Here is a 26915-nt window from a genome sequence, read left to right on the forward strand (position 1 = left end):
TAGTTGAATATTTTTTCTATGTATAATAGCCGTTTATTTTAAAGAAATTTCATGTTCATGCCTTTCTCCATATTTTTCCTTTTTCGGGTTTTTTTTTCTTTTTTGGTTTAAAATTATTCCATTTCTTATTGATTAGAACATCTATTTATATCAGAGTATTATACATTTTTGGAATATATTACAAATAATTTTCTTCCAGTTCTCTTTTTTGCTTTTTTCCCTTCTGACATATAGAAGCGGATAACATTTATATATTAGCTCTATTAATGTTATACTTAGAAAGATTTTCTTCACCCCAGCATTACATAAATAATCATTTACATTTCCTTCTAAGGAGCTAACAATTTAAAAACCGCGAATGGGTTGCACTTTTTGAGTTTACACTATTTCTAATACAGAGATAAAAATCCGAATGTTGAATAAACTAGATTTATTGAGCTCATTATGTCTGTTTAATATTAAAGGAAATAATTTTATCATGGCAATTTTTATTTTATTTTTTATAAATTTATTTATTTATTTATTTGGCTTTGTTGGGTCTTTGTTGCTGTGCGTGGGCTTTCTCTAGTTGCAGCGAGCGAGGGCTACTCTTCGTTGCGGTGTGCGGGTTCTTCTTGGGGTGGCTTCTCTTGTTGCGGAGCATGGGCTCCAGGCACGCAGGCTCAGTAGTTGTGGCGCACGGGCTTAGTTGCTCTGCAGCATGTGGGATCTTCCCAGATCAGGGCTCGAACCCGTGTTCCTTGCAATGGCAGGCAGATTCTTAACCACTGCGCCACCAGGGAAGCCCTATCATGGCAATTTAAACTTTTTAAAGATACTTCTAGGTTTGGTAAGAGGTGCTAATTATTTTTCATTTTCCCAGGGCCTCATCTTTGCTATTTGCATATCGATATTTTTCTTTTAGAACTAAAAAGTGTGTTATGTTTTCATAGTAATATGTAATGGTATATTAATATTATATTGTATATGTTTTAGGTTAGATCATAGGAAACATTTTTTTAACCAACATTTTTGGAGTTACAAAGAAGTTTTTGTAATTATTTTTACTGCTTATCATAAAAAATGAGGGTCAGTAGTTCTAGCTGGAGAGATTCTGGGGGACAGAATTCTGCTTCCATTCGAGTCCCTATTTAGCTAAGCATTGGTCATGTTGCCTGACTTCCTGTACTTCAGTTTTGTCACGTATAAAGTGATAGTAGTGATGCATAGGGTTGTTATATGGGGGTCTCTAAAACAAAGTCACATCTTAAGTTTTTTATAGACATACATACTTTAAGTCATGAATAGAAAAGCAATATTTAATTTAAAATTTTAGATCTGTTGAAATAGGAATAAATATTGTTTCTGCTTCTGTTTTTTACTTGAATGGTTTAATTACAAATATATTTTATCTGCCTTTCTTCAGGAAGATACAGTTTTCTTCAAGGAGCAACTTCGTAAAGCAGAGGAACAGGTTCAGGCAACTCGGCAAGAAGCTGTCTTTCTGGCTAAAGAACTTAGCGATGCTGTAAACGTGCGGGATAAGACGATGGCAGATCTGCACACTGCACGCTTGGAAAATGAGAGCGTGAAAAAGCAGTTAGCTGATGCAGTGGCAGAGCTTAAACTAAGTGCTGTGAGAAAAGACCAGGTAAAGCGGGTTAATTTTGAATTTCCATTTTAGTCAAAAACTGATGATAAGCTTATGAAAGAGAATGAGTTATGTTAAAATAATTGAGGTCACATTCCTGGTCACAGAATTTTAAATTGCCATTCATTTTGTTTAGTCACTGTAACTTCTTGGGTTGAAATTAATGCAGGCTTTAAGAAAAACTTCTGTAAGCAAATTCCTAATCGTTAGTAAAAACTGCTCTATTATTGTTAATTAAACTTTCTGGTATGAGGTATATATTGCTTTGTTTAGAATTTCTTATTTACTAGCTGCATAAAATGGTACTATGGTTATTTAACAGGGGATGCTTGCTTCTCAGGAGATAGAATATTCTTTTCAAGTGTTTTGTTTTTGTTTGTTTGTTTGTTTTTTAATGAACCTTAGTCCTAGGAATATAAAGCTGGATTTGTTAGGAGACCTAATGTGACTCAGTAGCCAAAACTGCAAAACAAATAAAAATTAAGAGCCAGAAAGAAAAAAGTGAAAAGAAAGTTGGATTTGCTACTACATTATGAGATATGAGATTTTTATGTTTCTCTTAGAGGAAGAGTTTATTTCTCTCTTAGGAAAAGACTGATACACTGGAACACGAACTGAGAAGAGAAGTTGAAGATCTGAAACTTCGTCTTCAGATGGCAGCAGATCATTATAAAGAAAAATTCAAGGAATGCCAGAGGCTCCAAAAACAAATAAACAAACTTTCAGACCAATCAGTAAGAATAATTGAATTCATCACAGTAAAATAATTCCTTTATCAATATTTTTGTTTACAAATCAAATTTATAATGTTATACCCTTTGAATATAATTTCTCTCTGCTTCATTTCACATTACTGGCCTAATATTGTAGTGATAATTTTTTTTAAATCTGGTATTTTTATTTGTTGGAGAAATAAAATGTTCTGTTTTGTAACATTTAGGTCAGTTAGTAAAGTGATGTGTGTAACTTTAGTCTTTGTTGGCCTTTAAGACAGCAGCAGCTTTGTGGACTTTTCAGGATTTATTTATATGATACGTGGTTGCTGAAGGAGGGAAATGTAACTCATTTAACCATTGATTGTTAACATTTTGAATAGGCTAATAACAATAGTATCTTCCCAAAGAAAATTGGGAGTCAGCAGAAAGTGAATGATGCCTCAATAAACACAGACCCAGCTACTACTGCCTCTACTCTTGATGTAAAGCCACCACCTTCTACAGGTAAAAATCTTTTAGACTTTTTGTATGAAGTGTCCTGCCTTGAAAAGTATTTATACTCATTTATACTGCCTGTTCCATGTGTCAGAATTTTAGGGAGCTTTTAAAAAAATCCTTCTAAGTGAGGGATTGAGGCAAAGGGAAAGTAAAGGTCTAAAAGTCAGCCATGCATGTGGTGAATATACAAAATGTGAGTGTGAACTAGTATTTATCTTCGTGAGCATGGTTAATCAAATGAGCTGGTGTTTGTAAGTGCAAATGCTTATAGTATTTGATCTATAGGAAGAGAGCCAAGAATTGAATTTTTAATTAATATTCTACTAACACTGTGGAATTCTGAACCATTTATGGCACTAATTGTACAATTCTGTGGGGAAAAACTTAAAAATCCCTTTAATTGTATTCATATTTCTCTCCTTCTTGCCTTTTTTTTGTTTTTGTTTTGTTTTGGCTGCTTTGGATCATTAGGGTACTTTCCTCATTAATGTACCTGTTGGTGGATAAGTTAAATATTTTATGAGTTTATTAACTTACAGAACAGATTAGAGAGACATAGTGAATACATGAACAACATGAAAATTTAAATTAACTCTAGGTTTTCACTTGTCCTAATGTCTTTTTTTCACCATTTGTTAAAGATTTGACAATAACAAAAATAAATACTAGAGCATGAAAGTATATTTAATTGTGTAGTGTCTGGGGCAATTGGTGTTTTAGACTTTTAAAATGTATTGTAAGTTTCCCATACTATTAAATATTTAGATTCAACTGCTGTAGAACAGGATCCTGCCTTCCATTTCTATATATCCTGTGTAGTACCAAGAAAGGTGTTATATTGACTTAATAAAGACTTATTGAATAGTAGTGAAGGACTAGAAAAATGATTTAATATGTTTTCTCAAAGAGTATGGCTTTCCTATATATCTTATCTATTAAGTATATAGAGAACAATTTCTGTGCCATTTTAGAACTATTTTTAGCTAGTTAAAAAAATAATGATTTTTAAAATTATTGAATGAAAAAATTAAAATTAAAAAATATTTAAAAAAATTCTCATCTAATGTTTATATTGTCCTTCTCTGTTTAGTATATGAATAGATGTTTTCAAATAGATGTTTCTCTCCTTTAGTATTCCATTTATTATATTTCACAGTATAGTGACCCTCAAGTTATTCTGACCAGGAAGATAATACAAGGATCAAAATAATTTTTAATAATCTTTTAATTTTCTGCCTTGTTATAGCTGAGGTAGATTTTGACAACCTAACTAAGGGACAAGTCTCTGAAATGACCAAAGAAATTGCTGCAGAAAAGTATAATAAATGTAAACAACTCTTGCAGGTAAGCTAGCTCTCTTGTAAGAGAAAGATTTATCAAATGTAATGGCTTAGCTTATCCTTATTGTTTTGATTGATGGGTATCCCAGGGTTTCTTTTTTATACCCATATACTGATATTTAGTTTCACTTTTGAGATGATAAGTGGGGGTTGTTCTGTGTACCTGTTCATGTAGGCATGTGTGTAAAATCACGATCCTTGGGAATTCCCTGGTGGTCCACTGGTTAGGATTCGGCACTTTCACTGCCGTGGGCCAGGGTTCGATCCCTGGTCGGGGAACTAAGATCCCACAAGCTGCACAGCATGGGCAAAAAAAAAAAAAAAAAAAAACCCACGATCCTAAAACTATTGTTTTCTGTTCCCCTGATGTCCTTCTCTTGATAATGGGCAAGTGATTAATTGAGGTTGGGGTTGGATATTTTCTGTCTTCTTCTTCTGATAAGGATACATGAAAAATGTTTGAACTGCATAAAAAAGAAGTATTCTTTTTTACACTTACTGTAATAATAGCAAAGACTTTCACCACATCCTAAAGTGACTATATATGTAAAGTGGAAAAAAAGGAATGGTACCCAAATGAGTGGTTGCCTTTATGGTATTATTTTGATTATATTAAACTATTATTCAGACATATAAGTTTTGCAACTTCCTAGTAGTATTCACTCCTGGGGTAGTTAAAGGACAAAGGGAAAATGCTTCTTATTTGTACCTGATTTGGGGAAGAGAGGAAAAGATGTTTTGTGTATGTTTTTCGTTCGTTCAATTAAATATTTTTTGTGTGTTTGTTTCTCTGTTCATGTGGAGAGGAGAGGGATAATTTTTAGAGCCATGTAAGGAAATTCATATATTATTATAGTAATTAACTTAAAATATTTTATGTTACTGTCTTTTTTTAAAATATAATATCTTTATTGGTGTCAGTGTTTTTTCTTTCTTTTTTTTGATAAATTTATTCATTTATTTATCTTGGCTGCATTGGGTCTTCATTGCTGTGCGCAGGCTTTCTCTAGTTGTGGCGAGCAGGGGCTACTCTTCGTTGTAGGTTGCGGAGCATGGGCTCTAGGCGCGCACCCTAGAGCACAGGCTTAGTAGTTGTGGCTCATGGGCTTAGTTGCTCCGCGGCATGTGGGATCTTCCCGGCCCAGGGCTCGAACCCGTGTCCCCTGCATTGGCAGGTGGATTCTTAACCACTGCACCGTTTCTATAAATGGAATCATATGGTATGTTCTTCTTTTCCTGTCCCCTTTCAGCACAGTTATTTTGAGATTTGTTTATATTGTTGCTTATTATTGGTATTCCTTTTTTTGTTTGTTTTTTTAAATAAATTTTATTTATTAAAAAAAATTTTAACATCTTTATTGGAGTATAATTGCTTTACAATGGTGTGTTAGTTTCTGCTTTATAACAAAGTGAATCAGTTATACGTATATCCCCATATCTCTTCCCTCTTGCATCTCCCTCCCTCCCACCCTCCATATCCCACCCCTCTAGGTGGTCACAAAGCACCGAGCTGATCTCCCTGTGCTATGCGGCTGCTTCCCACTAGCTATCTGTTTTACATTTGGTAGTGTATATATGTCCATGCCACTCTCTCACTTCGTCCCAGCTTACCCTTCCCCCTCCCCGTGTCCTCAAGTCCATTCTCTAGTAGGTCTGCGTCTTTATTCCTGTCTTGCCCCTAGGTTCTTCATGACTTTTTTTTTTTAGATTCCATATATATGTGTTAGCATACGGTATTTGTTTTTCTCTTTCTGACTTACTTCGCATAGTTTATTCCTTTTTATTGTGAGTTCATCTTCTGCCATTTTAAAAATTGGTTCATCTTATTATTGAGTTGTAAGTGTTCTTTATTCCAGATACAAGTCCTTTGTCAGATATGTGGGGTAAATATTTTCTCCCAGTCTGTGGCTTGCCTTTTTATTTCCTTAATGGTGTTTTTAGAAAAAGTTTTAGTTTTGCTGAAGTACAGATTATCAATTTATTGTTTACGTGTTCTTTGTACGTTCTAAGAAAATATTTACTACTCCAACTTGTAATGATTTTCTCTTGTTTTCTAGAAGTTTTGTAGTCTTAGGTTCTTTTAGGCCTGTTAACCATTTTTAAGTTTATTTTTGTGTATGGTGTGAGGTGTGGTGTGTATAGTAAGGATATTTAATTGATCCAGCATTATTTGTTGAAAGGACTTTTCTCCATTGAATTGCTCAAAGCCTATAGCATATATTTTTTTCTTTTCTTTCTTTTTTTTAATTAAAAAAATTTTTTTTATTGACCTTGTTGCATGGCTTGTGGGATCTTAGTTCCCTGACCAGGGATCAAACCTGTGCCCCCTGCAGTGGAAGCGTGGAGCCCTAACCACTGGACCGCTGGGGAAGTTTCTCGTCATGTTTTAAAACTCCATTCTTTTAACATTCTGGGTTGTAGAGAAGAGCAATGTATAAGAAATCCATCTAAAGATTGTCTTGATCAGGAAATCCCACAGTTTTAATTATTAATATATGGAAACAACAGCATTATAAATATGTGATTTTTATTATGTCCTTTGCAAAAGTAATGTGTGCTTATTGTGAAATCTTATGATGTTACAGAAATAAAGAATAAAGGTGGTAAAAAGTACCATTATGATCCTGATCCCCAGATATAAGGGCTATTAATATTTTGGTTTATGGAATTCCCTGGTAGTCCAGTGGTTAGGACTTCGAGCTTTCACTGCCGAGGGCCTGGGTTCATTCCCTGGTCAGGGAACTAAGATCCCACTAGCTGTGTGATGTGGCCAAAAAAAATAAATAAATTTGGTTTATTTTTTCTACATATACTACATAGACATCATATAAAATTGTGTTAAACAACTTCTAAAGCAGAAATGGGATTATACTATATATTCTGTTTTTGCAACTTGATATTTTCAATTAATGTATCTTGCCATTTTTCCTTGTCAATTTTTAGATCACTTTGTTCTTTTTCAATAAATATATTCTGTTCCATTGTATGGATATAAAATGATTTGTCCAATCTTCCACTGACAGACATTTTGGTTATTTCAATTTTTATACCTTTACAACAGTGTTATAATAAACATTCAGCACAAGTATGTTTGTATAGATATTAGCTGTATATGGATTTAAAATCTTTTGGTAATTATACTAATTTCATTTAGGATGAGAAAACAAAATGCAATAAATATGCTGATGAACTTGCAAAAATGGAGCTGAAATGGAAAGAACAAGTGAAAATTGCTGAAAATGTGAAACTAGAACTAGCTGAAGTAGAAGAGAATTACAAAGTAAGTTTACTATTCGTATAACTTGAGGCATAGTACCTGATACTTTTGAAAATGTGCTATCTATAATTTGGTCAATCTAACGTAAAGTTTCAACGTGGGTAATTGGGATAGTATTTTCGTGTATAGATAAAAATGTACTATGTATTTAGTTATGTTGAATACAGTTCATTAACTATGAACTGAGAAAATAGATACCCATATGCATTGCCATTGTGGCTTTCATTTTGCGGATTCAGATGGCTATTGAAATTATATCTTTAAATCATGCTTAGTTTTTAAGATGAAAGTGATCATTTCATATTCCTTTTTCACTTAATTGTGAATGTGTTTGTAAAATTATTCTAGGGCCTTGGTGGTTTTTTTTGGGAGTGTAATAAGATAGGATCAGTAATTTAAAAAATTTAAAGGTTTTTAAATATATCACCAAAATGTGTTACTTGTGATCCTAAATGAGATACTGCAGAGTAAGCAATACAGTCTTAATTAATGAAGATTATTTTTGCCAGTTTAACACTAGGCAACAAACAAGCCTGAATGGTAAATGATATTTGTAAAAATGTTGGAGAAAAAAATTAGTAGGCTGTCTAGCTAATTAATAAGTGGAAAGACATTTTCCCTCTAAGTAATAAAATGTAATCTTAAGTATTTTAAGGTATGTGCATGTGTGTATAATTGGCATTTTTTTGTGTGTGTGACTAAAGGCCTGGAAGTTCTAAATGATTTAAATTTGCTCTGTCATAGCTAATTGTACCTATAATCTAATTTTAAAATATAACATTCTTAAAGGCACCAAGAATTACTTTGTTTGGGTTGGTACAGGCTAAGGTAATTTAACTGCTTGATCCTTTTTTACTTTCATCTGCTGTCAGAATGAAATTTTGAAACTTATTTCATGAGGTTATTGTTGTTCCTGGGATCACTGTGAATATTGTTTTTATTGCCTGGGAACTTCTGTTATTATTAAAAAGTATGAATACTGAATTTATATGAAAGTTTATTTTTGAAGATTGATTAGGAAAAATGATTTAGTACATATTTATTGAAGCCTATTAAATATAAAGCACTATGTTAGCTATTATGTGGGTGATCATATAAGTAAGGCACAATGCTGTGCTTAAGGAGTTTATAATCTAGTAAGGAGTGCTAGAAGTGTAATCTTGATATTCAAAACTTTCACATTCACAACCTAGGTAATCATCTTTCAAACCCATGGGAAGCTAAATAGTATTTTTATTTCATTAATGATAAAAATTAACATCGAGATTAAACAACATATTTAAGGTTGTACAACTGGTAACGGTGCTTGGCTTTTTGTTTAGTGCCTTTCCCCTTATTTTGTGCTGCTTAGACACAAACACCATGAGACAAGGCAAAATGTGATGAAGTTCTACATAAGCTGTAAGTCTAAGTACTTTAGGGCTGTTTCCAATGGAATATTTAGGAGTTAGATATTACAGAGAAACTAGACCTGTGAAAAGACCAAACAGGAGGGGAGGATAAACAGAGCTGGGAAAAAAAGAAACGTCTTTCTAAACAGATGGAAAAGCATTACAGGTTTGGAGGTCAAAAGTAGAGAGCATAATCTGGGAGCTGTGACAGTCTTGAGTAATAGGACTTTAATATCTGTGATGGAGTAGATAGATGTGAAAGATAGGTTGAAGCCAGATTTGGGGGGAGTTAAACTGGAATGTGGGTGCTATTTGCTGTTAAGAATTTTCTAGGAGAAAAGGGACCCAACCAGAGTGGGTCTTTATGAAAATAATTTGGTAGCACTGAGAGGATTTACAGGTGGGAAGGGTTTTTGAAGGTAAGAAAATTAGGTACAAATATTCTTAGAATGAATTGATAAAGGCCATCTCCTTGGATACCTTCCCCAATCACCTACCATTGAATCTATCAAGGAAAGCCTTAGGGAAAAACCATTGAAGAATAGTTTTATTTGTATACATACTGCTTATGCTGTAATAGGCAAATAATGGGTAGTTGTTGAATAAATGAAAGACTTGGAGACTGAAAATGTTGAGGAGTAGAGGAAGAGGAGAAGGAGTGTTTAATATACTTTCCTAGCTTCAATCACAGTGGGCTCTGAGATTAATAATATCAGTTAACAAAAGTAGAAAAGTAGGTTTGGGACATTTTACCCTTACAGTGCAGAAGGACAACAGTGAAAACATGTTTACCCATCAATTAAAAAGGCAGATTTGGATCTTGGGAAAGAGAGTGTGGCACATGAGTTAATATTTGTGATTTATTCATATGAGCATGATTGTTGAAGGCGTAGAAGAAAGGGAGTTTACAGAGAATGTAGAGAGAAGAAGCCAAAGAAGAAACTTTGGAGAATACTTATATTTATAATGGTGAAGAAGCAGACTTTTAAAAAAGAGCATGAGAGGATGACAGTGTTGGTGCAGTTTCACATAAACCAGGGGAGAAGCTTTAAGAGTGAGGGAAGTTAGTCAATAATGACAAGTAATTCAGAGATGTCAAAGAATAAGAACAAGGAAAATACATGGATATGGTAATAGGAATTATTTTGATAGAATGGTATAAACTAACTGTTGAAGGGTAAGGAGAGAGTAGATGATGAAAAATAATGATAATTTCTTTCTCTCTTCAGCTTCAATTGGCAGAGAAGGACAAAGAGATAAATGGTCTAACTTCATATTTGGAAAACCTCTCCAGGGAGAAGGTATTGAACAGTGTACTTAAAAAAAAGTTTCATGTGACACTGAATGATAATACAGCTTTATGAAGGGACACACATTTTACAGTTATGTGAGGGTGATTTTTTTTAAAAAGTTAAATGACTAAAGAAAAGACAAACCAGGTGTTAAGACACTTAGGTGGAAAATGTTTTTAGTTAAATAATATTTAAAAATATTTTGTTAGGAGAAGAATGCTCAAGTGTTGAAAGTTAGTTTGATTTTTGTTACATAGTTTGTATTTAAACAATTTTACAGTGTTCAAATTTAAGAGAACAGTAAACAAATTTAAAATTATACCTAATGTATTTATCTGGTTTTCTTTTGTAATAGGAAACATTTTAGAAGTTGTTTAATGATTTGTAGCGTAACCTAACATTCAGAGCATACATTTATAATATAAAATATGCTGTAGTGCAACATTTCTCACAGTATGGTCTGTGGTCCTTTGGGGGTCCCCATCCCCTTTCAGAGGTCTACAAAGATAAAACAGTTTTCATAATATTACAGTATTTGCTTTTTTCCCTACTCTGTTACATTTGCACTGTTGGTATAAAAGCAGTGGTGGGAAAACTGCTGGTGTATTAATACTGAATCAAGGCAGTGGCACCAAACTGCACTAGTAGTTACTGTATTCATCCTAAACATGCGTTCACAGTTTAAAAAAAAAATAGAAAACAGTTTCACTTAAGATCACGAAACAGTAAAATATTAATTTTCTTGAAGCTTGACCCTGGGGGGTGTTTTTAATATTCTGTGTGATGAAATGGGAAGTACTCGGAAAACACTTTTGCCTAATGAAGTAAAGTGGCATTAAATACCTTTAAAGGTAAAGCACTGTGTGATTGAGTTCTAAGCTGAACTAGCCTCTTTTTATATGGCATATCATTTCTATTTTTAAGAATGACTAATAGACAAAATTTGGTTATTCAGACTGGGGTATTTGGCAGATATTTTCTTGAAAAGAAGGGAAGTGAGCCTGTTACTTTAAGGAAAACCAGTTGATAGTATTTGTTGCCAATGATAAAATTCAAGCTTTTAAGAAAAAATTAGAATTTTGTAAACCTAGGAGTCACCTTGTTAGCCATAAATTCAGGTAGGGTCTAAAGCGGCTTGTTATGAATGACAAAAGACACTCCTATCATTCAGGAAATTCCAGAAGTTTTAGGAGATCTGTGCCAGGAACTGGGGACAAGACCAAAAATGTTTTTTATATCACAGTGTGTATTTATGTACAGTCATCCCTTGGTATCCTCAGGGTTGGTTCCAGGACCCCTCCAAGGATGCCAAAATAGGAGGATGCTGAAGTCCCTTATATAAAATGGTGTAGTACCATCGGCCCTGAGTATCCCTGGGTTCTGCATTGGCTGGCTCTGCATTGGCAGATATGGAGGGCCAACTGTATTTTTAATTTATATTTGGGTGTCTGTGTTCATCTGTGTGTCTATCTAATCTAATCTTAATACATATCATCTTATCTTCCTACTTGGTAGTCATCAATATGAGCTCTTTTTAGTCAATGGATTAAGAATTTTTTTGATGTTCACATAGTCTGAGATTTGGTCAGTGGGAATACTACCTTCAAGCTGGTTCCTGATCTGCCTCAATATCAAAAGGATATTGTTGGTCTTTTGAGCACTTAATTTTTTTCTAGCACTGCAAGGTATTCTCATACCTTTATTCCCTCATCTTTGGAATTGGCCATTTTTTTACAATGAAGAAGCTCTGGTCCTTATTTCTCCAAGGAGTTCTGGTTGCTTATTAGTGGGAAATGGTATTTAGAACCCAAAATACAGGCCCTAGGTGTGCTCATTGCTTGTAGATCCTTTCAGTGTCTGAGCTGGGAAAGGTGTGTATTTTAGACATCATGAGTTCTAGTCCAATTCCGCACTGGTTCTTCCTTGCTTTCCTTTCCTTTTTTTTTTTTTTTTAAAGAGGCATTTTTTAATAGACGTTATTACAGTAATTTTATCTAACTACAGAAAGAGATTATCAGGATAAGGATGTTGGTGTGTGTGTGTTTGTTTTTGGTCGTGCCACGTGGCTTGCAGGATCTTAGTTCCCTGACCAGGGATCAAACCCCAGCAGTGGAAGCGTGGAGCCCTAACCACGGGACCACCAGGGAATTTCCCCTTGCCTTCATTAATTCCTATTTGTACACTTTTTCCACAGTGAGAATCCTGTGCCCAATAGTGTCAATACATTGAATCTACTTGCTAATTCCAATATCCCACACCTTCAGAACTGCTAGAGCCATATCACTAAAAGAAGGAAACCTATTAAGAATAGAATTGAATTCAAGATTGTTTGCAAGTCCTTCCCCCCCACCCCCCACCCCAGGTTGTCAGTATATCGCGTTCAAATGTTACTTGTGTTTGTTCTCTCTCCCTCGCCCCCTTCAGTGTATGGTAACAAAAAATGACAAGTGGGTTAAAAAGATCCCTGCAAATAAACAGTGGATTAAAGCTAATTAAAACAATAGGAGCACAAATGAAGAGTAAGAAAATGATTTTTTATTTCCAGTATGAGTTTTCCTCAAGTGTATTTCAAAGTTAAAACAATGATGACCTAATCAGATTTGACAAGAAGTTGACAAAATATATATTCCAAATGCTTAAGACAACTTTTTGAAATATGGATGTACCTTAACCATTTTTGGTAAGAAACCTGGCTCTAAGTGTATTTTGTGCTTGGAGTTAATAGCTAATGCTAGAGAGAAGCAATCAAGATACTTTATTTTTATATATTTTACATTTATAAAAAAATATATATTTCATATATAAAATTTATATATAATTTATATGTAAAATTATATATATAGAATGTTTTATATAGTTATTTTGAAGTTTCATATATAACAGTGAAAGATAGTGCTAAATGATTATAACCATTTGTACATTTTGTTGTGTTACAAATGGCTGAAATCACAAACAGAAAACAATATGGTGACTGTATTAATTATGCTGCACAGCAAATTACCTGAAAATGTAGTGGCTTAAAACAGTATTTGTTATCTCGCAGTTTCTGTGAGTCAGGAATCCAGTGTGGCTTAGCTGGGTCCTCTTTAGACATCTTGCAAGACTGCAGTCAGTGTGTCAGATGGGGCTCAGTCGTCTCACGGGTATAGATCTACTTCTGAGCTCACTACTTGTTGTCAGGATTCAGTTCCATGCAGATAGTTGGGTGAGGGCCATAATTTCTTCTCTGCCATCTTCCATGAGGTCACTCTCCTCCTCTTTTTTTTTTTTAATATTTATTTGGCTGCATCAGGTCTTAGTTGCGGCGTGTGGGATCTTCGTCACAGCATGCGGAATCTTTTGTTGAGGCATGCGGGCTTAGTTGCCCCGTGGCATGTGGGATCTTAGTTCCCTGACCGGGGATCGAACCCACGTCCCCTGCATTGGAAGGTGGATTCTTAACCACTGGGCCACCAGGGAAGTCCGTCCTCCTCTATGTTTGACTGAAGTAAAAGGTTATTCAAACCACAGGCAGGGTAACCTTTAAAAATGTAAAGCTGATCCTTTCTTGCTTGAAGCTCCTTAACGGGCCTCCCATGCATTAGTGCATTTAGGATAAATGCCAAAATTCTTTTTTGGCTGCACCGTGTGGCTTGTGGGATCTTCGTGCCCCAGCCAGAGATTGAACCTGTGCCCTTGGCAGTGAAAGCAACAGTGAAAGCACGGAGTCCTAACCACGGGACCACCAAGGAATTCCTGCCAAAATTCAACGTAGCATGTAATATTTTATATGACTGGCCTCTCTCTCTAGTCCCATTTTAAGCCACAGTTTCTTGTTTGACTCTCCTCTATTGTAGAATTTCTCTCAGTAGTGTTCTCAATCTTGACCTTGAATCAGAACCACCTGTATTATTTGTTTGTTTTTTAGGTAATTATCAAATTTATTTAAATATTTTGCCTTTTTGTAATATTAAAGATTAAATGGCGATATACAACATGTATTTGGGGAAATATGAGCAAATACAACATTATAAGTAATGATAAGAGTACAGTCATGACTTATTACAAGCTAAACAAAAGTTAGCAGAGCTTGTGCCTTTGCAGGGAAAGGTCAACGTAAAATCATATATATAGAATGCCACAGACTAGATTATCTTGAAAATTGCCCTTTTTCACATTACATTCATATAATTTCATTTAATATAGTTTGTTAGGGTACCACATTTTTTTTTAAATTAATTTTTATTGGAGTATGGTTGCTTTACAATGTATTTGTTTTTTTTTTTTTTTTTTTTTAATTTGTTTTATTTATTTATTTTTGGCTGCGTTGGGTCTTCGTTGCTGCATGTGGGCTTTCTCTAGTTGCGGTGCACGGGCTTCCCACTGTCGCGGCCTCTCCCGTTGTGGAGCACGGGCTCTAGGCGCAGGCTTCAGTAGTTGTGGCACGTGGGCTCAGCAGCCGCGGCTCGTAGGCTCTAGAGCGCAGGCTCAGTAGCCGTGGCGCACGGGCCCAGCCGCTCCGCGGCATGTGGGATCCTCCCAGACCAGGGCTCGAACCCATGTCGCCTGCATCGGCAGGAGGATTCCCAACCACTGCGCCACCAGGGAAGCCCCCTACAATGTATTTGTTAAAATACAGATTTCTGGCTTCCATTTCCAAAGTTTCTGATTTGTAGATCTGGGGTGGGGCTTGAGATTTGCACATTTGACAAGTTCCTGACGCTACTGGTCTGGGGACCACACTTTGAGAACTGTTGTAGTCACTCGGGCCTTACAACTCATGAATTGCTTTCTTGTTTCAGGGCCCTTGTTCATGTACTTTGCTAGGAATATTCTTGCCTACAATTCTTTGTTAACTTTTTTTTTTTAAAGAAGAATTTTTTTTGGCTGCGCCACGTGGCATGCAAGATCTTAGTTCCCCAACCAGGGATCAGACCTGTGCCCCCTGCAGTGGAAGCACGGCGTCTTAACCACTGGACCTCCAGGGTAGTCCCAGAAGAATTTAAACATATGTAAGAAGAGAATAATGTAGCGAACTCAGTTGTACTTCTCATCGAGCAATCAACAGATGTTACTTTGTGGCATCTTATTTTAATTTTCTTTTAAGTATTTTTTTTTTTGAATTTGTTACAGTATTGCTTCTGTTTTTATGTTTTGGTTTTTTTTTTTTTTTTGGCCATGAGGCATGTGGGATTTTAGCTCCCTGACCAGGGATCGAACCCACACCCCATGCATTGGAAGGCAAAGTCTTAATCCCTGGACCGCCAGGGAAGTCCCAGTGCCATCTTATTTTGTCTGTTCAACCGTAATTCCCTTCTCTCTTCCCCCAGTGGTATTTTTTCAAGTATATCCCATAATTCCTATTATTTTCCTCTGAATATTTAACTATTCCTACCACTCTTGACTTATTCTTTAAGTCTCAGATTAAATCTCTCTTTTTCAGAGAGGACTTCTTTGACCTCTCAGTCTAAATTAGGTACCTTTATTAAACTTAAACCTGGGAGCTGTACTTTTATTTTATAGCACTTAACCATAATTTGTAGTTAATATTTCTGTGCTTATTTCTGTAACAACTCCCTTTGCTTAATTATAAGGTCCATGAAGAACAGAGATCATGTTTATTTTATTCACCACTGTATTTGCAGCCTCTAGTACAGTGCCTGATATTTGAAGTTAAATATTTGTTGAATGACTAAACAAGTTAATGGGGCAAACATAATTTATAGCATTTGCTTATAAAAATATTTGGTAAAAGAAATGTAGTGGGATCAGCAGTTTTGTTGTCATTTAATACCCTGCCCTGCCAGGAATACAATAGAAGTAGGCCAGTTTGCTTTCTACTTCCTGTCTTCTTGAGTTACTCTTGATTTCCCTGCTACTGACACTATAGTTTTATATTACTTCTAAAGACTGTATTTATAAGAATTTCTGTTTGCTATTTCAGCAGCTTGCTTCATGTTTGTCTTCTCCCCCAGTCTTTCTCAGTACCCTCACTCCTGCCACAATCCTCTGCAGAGTTAGGATTACGTCCTTTTTGTTCAGCACCGAAACCTAGATCCAGACAGTGCCTGGAATGAACCAAGTGATCATTAAGCATGAGTTGAGTGAGCAAATGACAAAATGGATGTATCACCATCTAACAGAATGTGTGTTTTACTTATTTTGTTTCTTGTCCATCTGCCCTGCTCTAGATACAGACTTCATGTGGGCAGGAATTGTTGTGTGTTTTGGTTATTCCTAAATCTCTAGTGCCTGGAAGTGCCTGCTGCATATTAGATACTCAATAAGTATTGAACATATATGTGGATAAAAACTCATTATAGTGTTTTTAAGTAACTAACTCCCTAGTATTATAAAAAAATATATTTTAAAAATAACTTTTAATAGTATGAAGTAATTTAGGATTAAAAACCCTACCAATTTAAATTTATTTAGAAACTTAATATACCTTAAAGTATCTTATTTTTTCATGTCATTCCAAATCCACTATTTAGAATTATTTATCATTTTCATACTATTTCAGATATTCTATATAAGCCCCTTACTAGAAATATGAAAAGGGAAGAGTAAAGAAAATAATAAAGCAAAAGCACAATGGCAAATAATGGTAAAAATGATGGTGGGAAGTACTTTATTAACTATTATTACCAGAGAAAAAATTAAAATAAAAAATTTTTTAAAGTAAAACTTTCAAAATGTTGTTTAACATCAGGTACCTGACTAGCGATTTTTCTGAATCATCATTTCATATTTCCAGATGATCTGCTTCCTTTTTAAGAATAGAAGAGTAATATTTGTATATATTTATAAATGATTAATGGAAGGTATCTTGAGTATATCTGTGATTTTTGTGGGTGACAGAATTAAAGGTACTGCAACTGTTGCTATGTTTTTTTGCCTACATCCATAATTGAAGAAAATGCTAAATTTCAGTTAGAAGTTAGTGAAAAGATATAAATTTTTTTTTTTTTTTTTAATCTAAGTTCATGGATCTCCTGAATTCTAAACATGGATCCTTTTGTGGGGGAGGGGGGGAAGCATGCATTGTGAATACAAATTTAAGAATCTTCTCTGAGTCAAGAGTTCAGTCTTCTAATTTGCCAAACAACCTAATCATAACTATTTTGTCCATGTTCCTGTGTTCTGTTTACCCTGCCTCAGTTTCCCCCATGAGGAATCAAAGCTGCTTATTCCTCCTTTTCTTACCCTTATACTATTTGCAGAGGATTTATTTTATCTTTGATGGTAGAGGAGTGGAGTATGAACCTAGAGGAAACTCTTTATTAGGTTGGAATTCTCTATGAAGTTCCTTGGCTCTGTCAGCGCATGCATAAATGTTTTGATGAAACCCTTGACTCCATTTAAGTAGTTTATTGTTTGCTTACAGAAGAACTTAACCATACTCCTTTAAATTGATTTGCTTACACTTCTGTAGAAGTATTTTATCATCTCTTAACTCTTTTGCTGCTTTCATGCCCTTTTTTCGCTTTTCTTGAATCATCTTTGAAATATTTTAAAAATTTACTCTCTCCCTTTTTCTCTCTTCACATTTCCACTTAAACATCTTGAATTACTATAGTGGTATGTCAGGGGTGTTTGAGTCTTGGAGGTGAGGGGACATCCGTTGAGGGCCTGCTGTGTTCTAAACACTCCCCTCATTTCTCAGTAGTCCTCTGAGGCCTGAAGAAGATAAGTTCCTCAGGGTTATTTGTGCTGGAGCTGATGAGCCAATTCTGGTCTGACTCCAATCCACCATGTCATGCTGCCCCCCTGATTATTTGTTTCTAATTTCAGCTGTGCCCAGTATACTTTTGCTAGATTAACCTTGCTAAGGACCATTTCACTGTGTTATTATTGTTCAAGAACTGTTAGGCCCATTGTAGTAAACTGCATGACGCATCTGGCACATTTGCCCTTCAACCTGTTGTTTTTAGTTGCATTTCTTCTACTCTTAACATGCATCCTGTGTTCTAAGTAAATCATTCACTTACCAATCCTGCAATATGTTATATTTCATATGCCTTCTGTACTCTTTTCACGTGCTTAGGAAGAACTTTTAATTCCCATTTCTCTTTTCAAACCTAAATTGACTTGCATTTTTCATGTTTACCAGTTTTGCTCTCAGTGATAATGACTTATTCCATTTGAAGGCCACTTACTGTATTTTAAGGTCATTTTATAGGTAAAAATTTGTTAACATAGAGTCTCATCTCTACTCCCAAGGGATGACAATCAGCAAAACCAGCTGAATTTTACTTTACAGATGAAAATTTTCATCCTTATATCCTTTGTTAATATGTTTGGTTGAATTTTTTAATTTTTATTTTTAAAGTTTTTTTTTTGGATGTGGACCATTTTTAAAGTCTTCATCGAATTTGTTACAGTATTGCTCTGTTTTATGTTTTGTTTTTTTGGCTGTGGGGCATGTGGGATCTTAGCTCCCCGACCAGGGAGATTGAACCTGGACCCCACCAGCATTGGAAGGCGAAGTCTTAAGCACTGGACTGCCAGGGAAGTCCCTGGTGCAATTTACATATGATAAAATTCTCTCATTTTAAGTGCAATTTGATGAATTTTGTCAAATACATATAGTTCTCTACCATTACATTCAAACTATAGAATGTTTCATTGCTGCACATAATTCCCTCACGCTCATATGTAGTCTGTTCCTCCAGCTACCCCCAGCCCCAGACAACCACTGTTCTACTTTCTGTTACTCTATAGTTTTACTTTTTCTAGCATTTCACATAAATGTGGTCATACAGAATTTATTCACTAGTTGATAGACGTTAATCCTTTTACCAGCTGATGGGCATTCAAATTATTTCTCATGTTTTGCTGTTATGAGTAATGCTGCTATGAACATTCTCTTACAAGTTTTTTTGTGGACATGTGTTTTCATTTTTCTTGAGTAAATACCTAGGAAGGGAATTGCTGGCTTATATGGTATGTAAGTGTATGTTTTTAAGAAACACCCAGATTGTTTTCCAAAGAGGCTGTACACTTTGCATTCCTACCAGCAGTGTATGAGCATTCCAGTCACTGGCCCTTGGTATTGTCAGTTTTTAATTCTAGTCATTCTAGTGAGTGTGTAGGGTTACCTCATTGTGGTTTTAGTTTTAATTTCTCTGACGACTAGTGTTTTTTAAATTATTATTATTATTATTATTATTTTTTTAGTCGTAGGGCATGGTTATTTATTTATTTATTTTTTGCTGTGTTGGGTCTTTGTTTCTGTGCAAGGGCTTTCTTTAACTGCGGCAAGCGGGGGCCACTCTTCATCGCGGTGCACGGGCCTCTCACTATGGCGGCTTCTCTTGCTGCGGAGCACAGGCTCCAGACGCGCAGGCTCAGTAGTTGTGGCGCACGGGCTTCGTTGCTCCGTGGCATGTGGGATCTTCCCAGACCAGGGCTCGAACCCGTGTCCCCTGCATTGGCAGGCAGATTCTCAACCACTGCACCACCAGGGAAGCCCTTTAATTATTATTTTTTAATGTTAAACTTAAAAAAAATTTTTTTTAATTGAAGTATAGTTGATTTACAATATTGTGTTAGTTTCAGGTGTACAGCATAGTGATTTAGTATTTTTGCAGATTATATTCCATTATAGGTAATTACAAGATAATGGATATAATTCCCTATGCTACACAGTAAATCCTTGTTGCTTATCTATTTTATATATAGTAGTTTTTATCTGTAATCTCATACCCCTAATTTGTCCCTCCCCCCTCCCCCCTCCCCTTTGGTAACCACAAGTTTGTTTTCTATATTTGTGAGTCTGTTTCTTTTTTGTATATACAGCCATTCATATTATTTTTTAGATTCCGCATATTAGTGATACCATACATATAGTATTTGTCTTTGACTTATTGAATCAAGTGCACACGCGCGTGCACACACACACACCCATCTTCTTAATCCAGTTGTCTGTTGATGGGCACTTGGGTTACTTCCATGCATATCTTTGCTATTTTAAATAGTGCTGCTATGAACATTAGGGTGTATGTATCTTTGAAGATTAGTGTTTTTGTTTTTTTCCGGATAGTCCCCGATGACTGACTGGTGATGCTCAACATCTTTTCATGTGCCTACAGGCCATTCATATATATTCTTCTGTGAAGTGTCTGTTCAGATCTTTTACCTGATATTTTATTGGGTTATCTTTTTTGGATTTAAGAGTTTAAAAAAATATATTCCAAATACAATTTCTATGTTATGTATTTTGGAAATATTTTCTCCCAATTTGTGGTTCACCTTTTCATTTTTAAAAATACTGTCTTTTGAAGAGCAAAAGCTTCTAATTCTGAAGTAGTCCAGTTTAGCAATGTTTTTCTTAATGGTTCATGCTATATGTGTCCTATCTGAAATTTTTGCCTAACCCAGGGTTACAGAGATTTTCTCCTATTTTTTAATCCAGTATATTTTATAGTTTCAGCCTTATGTTTAGATTTATGATCTACTTAAAATTAATTTTTGTGTAAGGAATGATACGTAGTCAAAATTTGTTTATTTGTATGCAGATACCCAGTTTTTTAGCATCATATATTTAAAAGAACATTTTTCCTCCATTGTATTACTTCTGCATCTTTGTTGAAAATTAATTGACAAGAGTATGGGTGTATTTTTGGAATCTCTTTTCTGTTTTATTGATTTATATTAGGGGTCAGCATACTAAGGCCTACATCCAAATTTGGCTTCTGGCCTGTTTTTGTAAATAAGGATTTATTAAAGTGCATTGCCATGCCCATTCATTTTTAGGTATTGTCTATGGCTGCAATAGCAGAGAGAGATTTGAGTAGTTGTGACAGAGACTGTGTCTTACAAAGCTGAAAATATCTACCATCAGGCCCTTTATGGAAAAGTTTGCCTACCCCCAATCTGTTTATCCTTAGGCTAAAACTGTACTCAGTTGATTATTATAGCTTTATAATAAGTCTGGAAATCAGACTGTGTAAGTCTTGAAGTTTGTTCTGCTTTTTAAAAATGGGCTATTCCAGGACCTTTGTGTTTCCATGTACATTTTAGAATCAGTTTGTCAGTTTATACAAAAGCCTGCTGGAATTTCGATTGGGATCGCATTGAATCTGTAGATCAATTTGGGGGGAATTAATAGCATAAAAATAAGTTTTCCAGTCCATGAATGTGGTATATTTCTCCATTTGCTGAGGCTCTCTTTAATTTCTCTCAGTAATGTTTGTGGCTTTTAGTTCATAGGACTTGCACATCTTTTGCTAAATTTATTCCTCAGTATTTAATTTTTAATCTATGAATGTTACTATAAATAGAATTTTAAAAAATTTCATTTTTCAGTTGTGTGTTGCTGATATATATCAGTACAGTTGGTTTTATATATTGACCTTATATACTGCAGCCTTGCTAAATTAACTCATTCTCCTAGTTCTAGTGTATTCATTAGGATTTTCCACTTCCTAGATCATATCATCTGTGAGTAAAGATGGTTTTACTTCTTCCCTTCCAGTCTGTCTGCCTTAATCTTAATCTTGCCTTAATCTTAACACTGTTTAGAACCTCCAGTATAGGGACTTCCCTGATGGTCCAGACTCTGCGCTCCCCAGTGCACAGGGCCTGGCTTTGATCCCTGGTCAGGAAACTAAATCCCGCATGCAGCAACTAAAAGATCCTGCACGCCGCATCGAAGGTCCCGAGTGCTGCAACTAAGACCCGGTGCAGCCAAATAAATAAATAAATATTAAAAAAAAAAAGAAACTCCAGTATAATGTTGAATAGAAGTGGTTAGAACAGACATTTTTGCCTTAATATTTGATCTTAGGTAGAACCATTTAATTTTTCACCATTAAGATTCACTGTAGGTTTTTGTAGATGTCTTTTTTTTTTTTTAAATCATGGATGCCTGTTGAATTTTATAAAATGTTTCTTCTTGCAGTTATTGAAATGATTGTATGCTTTTTTCCTTTAGTCTATGAACATGTGATGAATTACATTGATTTTTGGATGTTAAACTAAATTTGCATTCTTGTGATAAAACCCACTTGGTCATGATTTTCTTTTTTAATAAATTTATTTATTTTTGGCTGTGTTGGGTCTTCATTGCTGTGTGTGGGCTTTCTCTAGTTGCAGCGAGCGGGGGCTACTCTTTGTTGTGGTGCGAGGGCTTCTCATTGTGGTGGCCTCTCTTGTTGTGGAGCACGGGCTCTAGAGCTCAGCCTCAGTAGTTGTGGCGCACGGGCTTAGTTGCTTCGCCGCATGTGGGATCTTCCCAGACCAGGGATCGAACTCATGTCCCCTGCATTGGCAGGCAGATTCTTAACCACTGCTCCACCAGGGAAGTCCCAATGTATTCTTTTCTAATATTGAATTTGATCTCTTAATTAAGGATTTTTACATCAGTATTCGTGAGGGTCTGCAGTTGAGGTCTGCCGTTTTCCTGTGATGTCACAGGTTTGGGTATCAGGATAATACTGGTCTTGTAAAGTAAGCTGAGACAGTGTTTTTTCCTCTAGTTTTTGAAAGAGTTTATACAAGATTAGTATTTTTTTAAATGTTCAATAGAGTTTACTAGGGAAGCAGTCTGAATTGTTTTTTGTCTTGTGATTTTTACTAATAGCTAAATTGTAAGAGATTCGCAATTTCCTCTCAATTAGCAATAAAAAGGGTACTTTATTGGCACAAATAAATTTGAAAATATATTGGGCTTTATCCTGCTTTCTGATTTTGTTAGATGTGGAAGGGACATTTATGAGAAGTTGAGAACCAGCCTTTCCAACTGTATACTTTAAATATAATAGGGAAATCATTTTATTGTTATATTTTGGCTAAATATTTAATGCTCTTCTTGTTAAAAAATATTTGGTTGCTTATTCACCTTTGTTTTTGTTAATTTTAGGAACTTAAAAGGAGTATAGAAAATCAAGCAGAAAGGAAATTGGAGGGTCAGAATTCCCAGAGTCCTCAGCAGATCTCACAGTGTTTCAACACCAGCTCAGAGCAAAATGGTCATGTTCCTGCAGTGCCAAATACACAACCAGTTCTGCAGTTTGGTAATCCTTATGCAACACAGGAAACAAGAGGTTATTAAAATATTTTTGGTTGGGGTTAGCTGAATGTGGAGTTTTTTTTGTTTGTTTGTATCTTCCTGGGATTAGAGAACTGTTGGTATGATCAACTCTAACAGAAATCTTGTTTTATAATAAGCAGTTTTAATGTTTAGCACTAACTGGCTTCATCTAGAAGCAGTACACCATGAATGAGGAGTCTATTTGCTTATTGCACATAGTTCTTATTTTTAAAGATCATTTGGGTTAAAAAAAAGACATTTTTTTGGATACACTAAAGTGGTTCTTTATATTCTGTTCATCATAGCTATACACAGAGATTCTAATTTTAGTACCAGCTTTTACCCTACCCTTCCAAAATTTTTATTTCAGATGGAGCAGATGGTGCTTTTTACCCAGATGAAATCCAAAGGCCACCTGTGAGAGTACCCTCTTGGGGACTGGAAGATAATGTTGTCTGCAGCCAGCCTGCTCGAAACCTAAGTCGACCTGATGGTTTAGAAGACCCTGAGGATAGTAAAGTAAATTGAATTTCTGTTTTCTGAGCCTGTCCCTTTTATTTTTTGTCCTGTGTAGAGAGTTATGTGTGTGTGGAAAGAGAGAATGTATATGCTTGTGTGTACACATGATTGCTTACTTGATTTTTTGAAAAATCTGCTTGTATTTAAATTTGAAAAATCAACCATTAATATGCTTCAGACTTACACTTTAGGATTTATGGAGAGAATGACCTTAGAATATTGTAGTTATAAGATAGTTTAATCTTAAAAATTTTTTTTAGATTGAGCTATAATTGACATATAACATATGTTTCAGGTGTGGAACATAATGATTCGGTATTTGTGTATATTGCAAAATGATCATCATAACAAGTCTAGTTAACATCCATCATCATACAGCTATAATTTTTTTTTCTTGTGATGAGAACTTTTAAGATCTACTCTGTTAGCAACTTTCAAATATACAATACAGTATTAACTGTAGTCACAGATAGTTTAATCTTAATTATCACAGAGTTATTTACTATATTCTTTTGATTGTAGATGTACTAGGTTGCAAGAAGCAAAGTGTTAATGACAGTGTTATGCTTTGGTGTGCATCTTTTCAGTTTTGCATTTATATCCCACTTTAAATTATAAAGTGGACTCTTCGTTATCTTTAGCAAGAAAAAGGAGTGTGTGTATCATAGTTTTCTTTTTCAGAGAAATACTCTTGTAGACATCATTAGTATTTAATCTCTCAGCAGTACAGTACTGTTGATAATTGAATCAGTTTACGTGGCATGGCATTCTTTTTATTTCATTTAAGAGATTTCTTCACCATTTAATAGATCCTTTTCCTCATAGCAGCTCTTTTCGGATTTTCTGTGCACTAAGATGTGTTTAAAAGAAATGCTTTATCGTGCTCTTTGCAAGTACAGCGGTATCATGACCTGTCTCTCATTTAATCTAGTTTGCTGCATTTAATTGCTATTAACCTTTGCAGAAACTGATCAGTGTTCAGACAGGCATGATTTTAGCCCTAGTGCTCAACACCCATAATGGAGAAAAATGTATTTCTCTCTTCTGCCTTTTGGCCTCCTATATCCATTACTGGGAATAATTAGGAAAACTGTCAGAACTTTGGTAGCCTATATGAAGTCTAGAGTATCATCTTACTGCTTTTTCACACCTTTACTTCACATTTTGCATATTTAATCTGATCATTCTTGGCACAGATGTTACATGTGACAAGCTCTTCTCTTCTGTAGTCATCTGCTTCAGTTTAATTAGCAGAATGTTCTTTCTGATCTGTGTGCTTTGCCCTCCTGCAAACCCATGAGAAGCAGTGTTAGAGTCTTGTGCTCATTTGCTGACATGCTTAGATTTGGTAATGAGATGGAAGGAGTCTTAATAGGCACACCTTGGGTAATTGTATTTTGCTATCAGAAGATTTTTCACATTAGACAGAAACTAATTTTTATGTACATTCAGACCATATTTTTTAAAAAAAATTCTTGTTATTACAGCAACAAAAATCACTTGCAAATGAAGTGTTTTAGTTAAAGTATAAAAAGCAGCTCTGAGTTGACCTGTCCCTTTTCTCTGGTTCTTTGCCCTGGAAGTATTTAACAGCCCGGGACCCAGTGCCTTTCAGTTGGGGTTGAAGCGGCTGCACTTCCAGCCCCCTCCAGTCATACCTGCCATATCTCCTCCCTTCTGCACCAAACACTTTCTGTCAGATCAAAAAAGGCTTTTATGACTCACTCCCCTTCACCTCATAGTTGTAATTATGATGATAGTGATGGCAATAGACATTTCTGTAGTTTTATTGGACAGCTAATGCTTAACACTTTAAATATATTAACTCTTCATAGCTGTCCTATGAGGTAGAAACTGTTACTATATTGGAGGAAACAGAGAGAGACTACCTGGCTTGCTTCAAGTCATACAGCTGGTAAGCGTACAGCCTCATCAGTTTGGCTATGGAAGTTGTGGTTTTACCACCTATCAACCTACCAAACGACTAAACCAGAGGTTCCCAAACTTTCTCAGTTAATGGCACCTTTAGCATCTCAGTAGCCTCCTGCACAGTTTTGGGAACCATGGTCTAAACTCTTGCTATACAAAAATATCATTTTTGGACTAACACTATTGGTATCTCCTGGGAGCTTGTTAGAAATAAGGAATCTCTGGCTCCACTCCAGACCTACAGAGAATCAGACTGCATTTAACAAAGTCTTTCAGTGATCATGTGCTTAATAAAGTTTGAGTTGCACTGGTCTAAACTTCCTAAAGCCCATCAGGCAAGGTTGGATTACTTTCTCTTCCTTTAACACATATCCCACTTTCCAGTTGTTTTTATGCCTTTGTATAGTGTTTCCCTTCCACCTGACTAGCTTTACTTCTTTCCTTTCTCCTCTATCTCTGAAAGACTGAGGTTCACACATTCTGTTAATGTGTAGTTTGCAGCTTTCCACATGAATCCTTCACTATGAACCCCCCAATTGAAGACTGACAATTTTTGTATTTACATTTTTTTCTGATGAGTTTTTTAGTTTTTATTCTCAGAAGGATCTGTGGTTTTCAAAGGGGCTATGATTCCAAAATTGTTGGGAATCACTGCTTGAAAGAGTCAAGTCCTGTTTCCCATTGTCATGACACATGGAATTTTTGCCTTTCTTAAATTTTGCCATTTTTCATGTGTTGTCTTATTTTTAAAATTTTACTTTGAATATAACCAATATGTTTTCTGTTTACAAAAGTAGTATATAATTACAGTCAATTCACTTTTATCAAGACTGCCAAGACTTTTTTTTAAATTAATTTATTTTTGGCTGTGTTGGGTCTTTGTTGCTGCGCGTGGGCTTTCTCTGGTTGCGGTGAGCAGGGGCTACTCTTCGTTGCAGTGCGCGGGCTTCTCATTGCGGTGGCTTCTCTAGTTGCAGAGCACGGGCTCTAGGCACACGGGCTTCAGTAGTTGTGGCATGCGGGCTCTAGAGCGCAGGCTCAGTAGTTGTGGCGCAAGGGCTTAGTTGCTCCGTGGCATGTGGGATCTTCCTGGACCAGGGCTCGAATCCGTGTCCCCTGCATTGGCAGGCCAATTCATTCATTCATTCATTCATTCATTCATTTATGGCTGGCTGGCTGGCTGTGTTGGGTCTTCGTTTCTGTGCGAGGGCTTTCTCTAGTTGTGGCAAGTGGGGGCCACTCTTACTCGCGGTGCGCGGGCCTCTCACTATCGCGGCCTCTCTTGTTGCGGAGCACAGGCTCCAGACG

At 35.6% G+C, this 26915-nt stretch overlaps 1 protein-coding gene across 6 annotated transcripts in view; it reads left to right on the forward strand.

Annotated features, from left to right (window-relative positions):
- TAX1BP1 (Tax1 binding protein 1) overlaps positions 1–26915 on the forward strand; it is a 92361-nt gene that overhangs the window by 55715 nt on the left and 9731 nt on the right. For all 6 annotated transcript variants that reach the window (XM_082471794.1, XM_082471795.1, XM_082471796.1 and 3 more), the window contains 8 exons: positions 1406–1630; positions 2218–2364; positions 2727–2850; positions 4091–4188; positions 7339–7464; positions 10082–10153; positions 22989–23172; positions 23530–23678. In XM_082471794.1, coding sequence (XP_082327920.1) covers positions 1406–1630; positions 2218–2364; positions 2727–2850; positions 4091–4188; positions 7339–7464; positions 10082–10153; positions 22989–23172; positions 23530–23678 — 1125 coding nt within the window. The remainder of the gene's footprint in view (positions 1–1405; positions 1631–2217; positions 2365–2726; positions 2851–4090; positions 4189–7338; positions 7465–10081; positions 10154–22988; positions 23173–23529; positions 23679–26915) is intronic.

Source organism: Balaenoptera physalus, assembly GCF_965194825.1.
Source record: "Balaenoptera physalus genome assembly, chromosome: 8".
Lineage (NCBI taxonomy): Eukaryota > Metazoa > Chordata > Mammalia > Artiodactyla > Balaenopteridae > Balaenoptera > Balaenoptera physalus.